This window comes from Bison bison, unplaced genomic scaffold (genome assembly GCF_000754665.1).
Source record: "Bison bison bison isolate TAMUID 2011002044 unplaced genomic scaffold, Bison_UMD1.0 scf7180017864289, whole genome shotgun sequence".
In the NCBI taxonomy this organism is placed as follows: Eukaryota; Metazoa; Chordata; class Mammalia; order Artiodactyla; family Bovidae; genus Bison; species Bison bison.
The window spans coordinates 20,944,550-20,949,909 of NW_011494861.1; the positions used below are offsets into that span (position 1 = coordinate 20,944,550).

At 36.7% G+C, this 5,360-nt stretch overlaps 1 protein-coding gene across 1 annotated transcript in view; it reads left to right on the forward strand.

Moving 5' to 3' along the window:
* AXDND1 (axonemal dynein light chain domain containing 1) overlaps positions 1–5,360 on the forward strand; it is an 80,153-nt gene that overhangs the window by 33,710 nt on the left and 41,083 nt on the right. The window contains exons 12-14 of the mRNA XM_010850253.1: positions 1,326–1,427; positions 2,276–2,439; positions 3,954–4,029. Of these exons, the coding sequence (XP_010848555.1) occupies positions 1,326–1,427; positions 2,276–2,439; positions 3,954–4,029 (342 nt within the window). The remainder of the gene's footprint in view (positions 1–1,325; positions 1,428–2,275; positions 2,440–3,953; positions 4,030–5,360) is intronic.

The following is a 5,360-nucleotide window of genomic DNA, read 5'->3' on the forward strand; positions in this document are numbered from 1 at the left end:
TATGACAAACCTAGACAGTGTATTAAAAAGCAGAGACATCACTTTGCCAACAAAGGTCCATCTAGTCAAAGCAATGGTTTTTCCAGTAGTCATGTATGAATGTGAGAGTTGGACCATAAAGAAGGTTGAGGGCCGAAGAATTGATGCTTTCGAACTGTGGTGCTGGAGAAGACTCTTAAAAGTCCCTTGGACTGCAAGGAGATCCAACCAGTCCATCCTAAAGGAAATCAACCCTGAATGTTCATTGAAGGACTGATGCTGAAAATGAAGCTCCAATACTTTGGCCACCTGATGTGAAAAACTGACTCATTTGAAAAGACCCTGATGCTGGGAAAAACTGAGGGCAAAAAGGAGAGCAGGGGGTGACAGAGGATGAGATGGTTGGATGGCATCACTGACTCAATGGACATGAGTTTGAGCAAACTCAGAAAGATAGTGATGGACAGGGAAGCCTGGTGTGCTGCAGTTCATGAGGTTGCAGAGTCGGACACAACTTAAGTGACTGAACAACAAGAACAATAGGAAATAACAGCTATAATGTCAACTCCCTGAAAATAAGGACTATGTCTCTTTTGTTCACCGTTATATACACAGTATCTTGAATAGTCAGTTATTCATTGAATGACTTTATAATTGATTTAGTATATCAGTGGTTCTCAAAGTGTGGTCCACAGACCCCGTTGTGAGGTCAAAAGGAGTTTCATTGTAACACTGTTGATATTTGCCTTTTTCACTCTCATTCTCATGTGAATGTACAGTGGATTTTTCTTGAAGCTACATGGTATGGGATATTACAACAGATTGAATTCAAAAACAAATGAAAATACAGCCCTATTATATTAAGGAAACGTTAAGAGATTTGTAAAATGTGAAACTGTATGTTCTTTTCAAGTTTTTGTTTTAGAAAACATAGTTATTTTTCAGAAAAAACTTAAAAATATAGTGGGTTTATTAATGTTTATGTGAATTAACAAATGTATATTTTAAATAATTTCAGTTAATTTCCAAAGCAATAAATAGCAGTTTATATAATCCATGTAAATAAAAGCTCTTTGGTGTTCTCAGTAATTTTTAAAAGTGTAAAGGAGTTTTGAGATAAAATTGTTTGAGAGCCTCTGCTGTATACCATGTTCAATTTGGTTCCAGTTCAGTAGTTTAAGAAAACATGGATTTGTGATTCAAATTAGTTCATGATTTAAAAAAGAAGTTGTAATCGAATTAATGATTCAATGAAAAATTGATAATGTGAAATTGGTTTGGGTTTAATAAATTACAATGGTTTGTTAATGTTTTAGGTTCCTAATTTTAGTACTTTCTAAAAATAGGTAATTGAAAGAAATAAAGTCCTGTTGGCTAAAAGACTTTACCTCAATGAAAAAAGCTGGAATAATTATACTAAGCATTTCATCGTACTGCTATCATCTAAGGTAAAGCTCGATTCACTTGAGTCATGGAAAAAGAGACTTCACCTATTGAGGGTTGAAACTGCAATAAGCCTTTGTTAGTTTATAGATTAAATTTTAAATATAGTTTATATTTGTGCTTTATTGGGGGCAGAATGAAAAACCTAAGGAAAAGTGAATAAAGGCTCTTCTTTTTATTTGTCTTCTGATTCAAGCAACTTCAGTAATTTATCTAAGTTAACACTGTAGATGTTACTTACAGAGTTATAGTGCTTAAACAAAAATTTAACTATGTTCATTGAAATAATCGGATTATTGATGTATTCTATGCAATCTGATGGGCAAATTCAGGGAGCACATTAGGTTGCAAAGAAAGGAAGTGACATTTAGTATGTTTCTAGAGTCAAATCATTTACACTAGTCAATTAGTTTAATTCTTACAACAATCCTGTGAGATATATATTAGGGTCTTTATTTTTTGAAAAAGAAAAATTAATCTGAAATTAAATAATATCCCCCAAGCCAATAAATGACTAGGATTTACATTTCGTTCTGTTTAACTTTGAAATTCCTGTTTTTTCGAATGTACTGCCCAGCCTGCCAAGTCCTGTGAGGAAACTGGACTCATATTGCAAAGGAAAAAAATCTTGATTCTAATTTTTTTTTTTTTTACTGTGGAAAAATTCACCACCAAAGGGACTATATAATAGCATCACTGATATTTTGAAAGAGGAATATCTGTTCAATTTTTGGATCCATTTTCTATGAATGTCTCTAGTATTAACAGTATTAATAATGGCCTGGTGCATGCTAGTAAGTATTTGTTACATGGATAAACGAGTAAGTGGTTCAATTCCATGCATTTTATCTAGGACACTTCAGACCTTGCACTATTGCAGAAGTTGACACAGAAATGGAAAATTTTAGTGAATAAATTTCAACAGGAAGTGGAGCGAAATGAAGAGGCTACAAGGGAGAGATTGCAAAGCATGAAGGACGGCCTTGTCAAATGGCAGCAGTTCTTCAGAAATAATTCGTGGGTCTTCAAGAATCTTGTTTTTCTGATTATATGACATCATGTTTGATAACTCAGTCCAGATCTTTCTCTCTATATATCTCATTTCTCTTTTACCCTGTAATTACTCTGACATTGATTTTAGTGGGGTAACCAGCTGGCCTTACAAGGGCACAATCCTTCTAGGAGCCTGAATGGTCTTACATCATATTGATCATACTGATCCCTGTACCAAACTGCTGTTGCTTCCATTGAAATCCAACTCTTTCTTTTCTTTACTCTCTTTTTAAAATGAAGTCAACATAATGTCTGTTGGCACACTTCATATGCGGATCCATCTGCAAATTCTGCAGCATAATGCATGTGCAGAGAAGTGGAATCAATGACTGGCAGTTACTAGGAGGTTGGTTTTGATTGGATATCATACTTTGTAACAGAAATTTTACAATGGAAGAAGCTGCCTATAAAGTAGTGAAGTGGAGGCTGGTTGACTAAATCATAGCCAAGGTTAGTGGGAATCTATACTTTAAATGCAGGCTGCACTCGATGTTTTCTAAAGTTGTTTTTTTTTTTTAACTTTAAGATGCTTTGTCTGTTGAGGAAACACATTTAGGTACTATTTCCATGTCAAACTGAAAAGAGTAGTTTCAGTTTTTCATATCCTCTAAGTACTCTTGCCTGGAAAATCCCTTGGACAGAGGAGCCTGGTGGGCTGCAGTCCATGGGGTCACTAAGAGTTGGACACAACTAAGTGACTTCACTTTCACTTTTCACTTTCATGCATTGGAGAAGGAAATGGCAACCCACTCCAGTGTTCTTGCCTGGAGAATCCCAGGGACGGGGGAGCCTGGTGGGCTGCCGTCTATGGGGTTGCACAGAGTCGACACGACTGAAGTGACTTAGCAGCAGCAGCAGCAAGAGGTGTTCCAGTTAGTAGATTGGGAAGTGGCAGCCGAAGCTGGTATATATCCAAGCTGGTTGCTGCTGCCATTGCGCAACTCCTCCTGCTTGTTGACTCTCAGCTGGGAGAGGAGACCGGTGGCAATGGCTTTCTTCTCCTTTCTCCTCAGGAACAACTTTGATAGCTTTCTTCTTGTGGGGCTTCAAAAGATACTAAAGGAAACACTTTTTTATTTTTTAACCAGAAGTTGGGGCTCCTAGCCTAAATGTTGAGTCTTAATTATTCTTTAGGCTTCCTTTCTCTGTATATATTGCTTTGGCCGCTGTGTTCAGCAGGAATTATTCCTATGATGACCTAATTTTGGACGTTGAGGACCCAGAGGCTACCCTTCTAATACTGTCATGGCTTCTGACCCTGTAACTTGCTTCCTCAGGTCTGATTATGATCTGAATTTATATTGTATTTGTCAATTTAAAAATGAATGCCTGTGAGGGAGAGGCTGAACCTGGAAGGCATTTGGGAAAATCATTAGGGAGAAGTACATTATTAATTGTTATATTATGTGTGGATTCATGATTTTCTTTGTTTATATCTTGTCCTGAGACCACACTCTTGCTCTTTTTCCTTCTTTCAGTGAAAAAGACATTTTATCCCCCCATAAACAAAAGACACTTGAATCAATCGTTCCAGACTTCAAGCAGTGGCTAACGGTAAGACTTTCTAGTAAACAACTTGGTAATCAAAATGCTGTTTGCAAACTTGTCACTCCTTACCTACAACTGAATCATATCTCATCCTTTAAAAATGCCGTACTAGGTTTTATGAATGACAAGGAAAACATTAAAACTCCAGAGGCTTTAAAAGTACTCTTAAATATTCTGTTCTCAGTTCTGTTTTTTAGATTTTTGGGTCAAATAAAATTAGGTTGTCAGTAAAAAGATTAGGAAAAGATACTTGGGTGGCAATTAAGGTAGTTCTGATTCTCTCATCTAATTGTCAGACATAAACAACATCTGTGCCTCTCATGTGCCTGGCTTTTGTCTTAAGGACACATTGGACTTTCAAAATTAATAACATCTTTTTACAAATTGTGGTAAAATATACATAACATAAACTTACCATTTACATCATTTTTATGTACAGGTCAGTAGCCTTAAGTACATTCCCTTTGCTGTGCAACCATGACCGCCATCCATGTCCAGAACTTTTTCATCTTCCTGAACTGAAATTCTTCCTGTTAAACAGTAACTTCTCATTTCCTCCTCCTTCCAGCCCCTGGCAACCGCCATTCTACTTTGTCTTTATAAATTGACTACTCTAGGCACCTCATATAAATGAAATCATGTAGAATTAATCCTTTTGTGACTGACTTATTCTCTTCAGCATACTACCCACAAGGTTTATCCACATTGCAGCATTTATCAGAATTTGCTGCTTTCTTAAGGTTGAATAATATTCCATTGTATGTATAGAACACACTTTGTTTATTAATAATGTCTTTTTAAAGTAACATTTTCAAACTTTGAAAATAGGTTTCATTTTGCTAGTCAAATTGCTATCCTGTTACAGTAGTCTGGTAAGGGAAATATAATATTCAGTTCAGTTCAGTCACTCAGTTGTGTCCGACCCTTTGCCACCCCATGAATCACAGCATGCCAGGCCTCCCTGTCCATCACCAACTCCTGAAGTCTACCCAAACCCATGTCCATTGAGTCGGTGATGCCATCCATCCATCTCATCCTCTGTCGTCCCCTTCTCCTCCTGCCCTCAATCTTTCCCAGCATCAGGGTCTTTTCAAATGAGTCAGCTCTTCGCATCAGGTAGCCAAAGAATTCCTCCAAATGTTAACATCAAACTCATGACCTAATGAAATCTCATCCAATCCCAAGAAACCATTTTCTTTTCTTTTGGAATGATTTGAGCAGAATTGAAAATGTTTGTTGTCATACATACAGTATAGTTAGTTTAGCGACTTTTTTTTTTTTTTTGCTGACAAAACAAGAGATTTTATTGGGAAAGGGCACCCGGGTGGAGAGCAGTA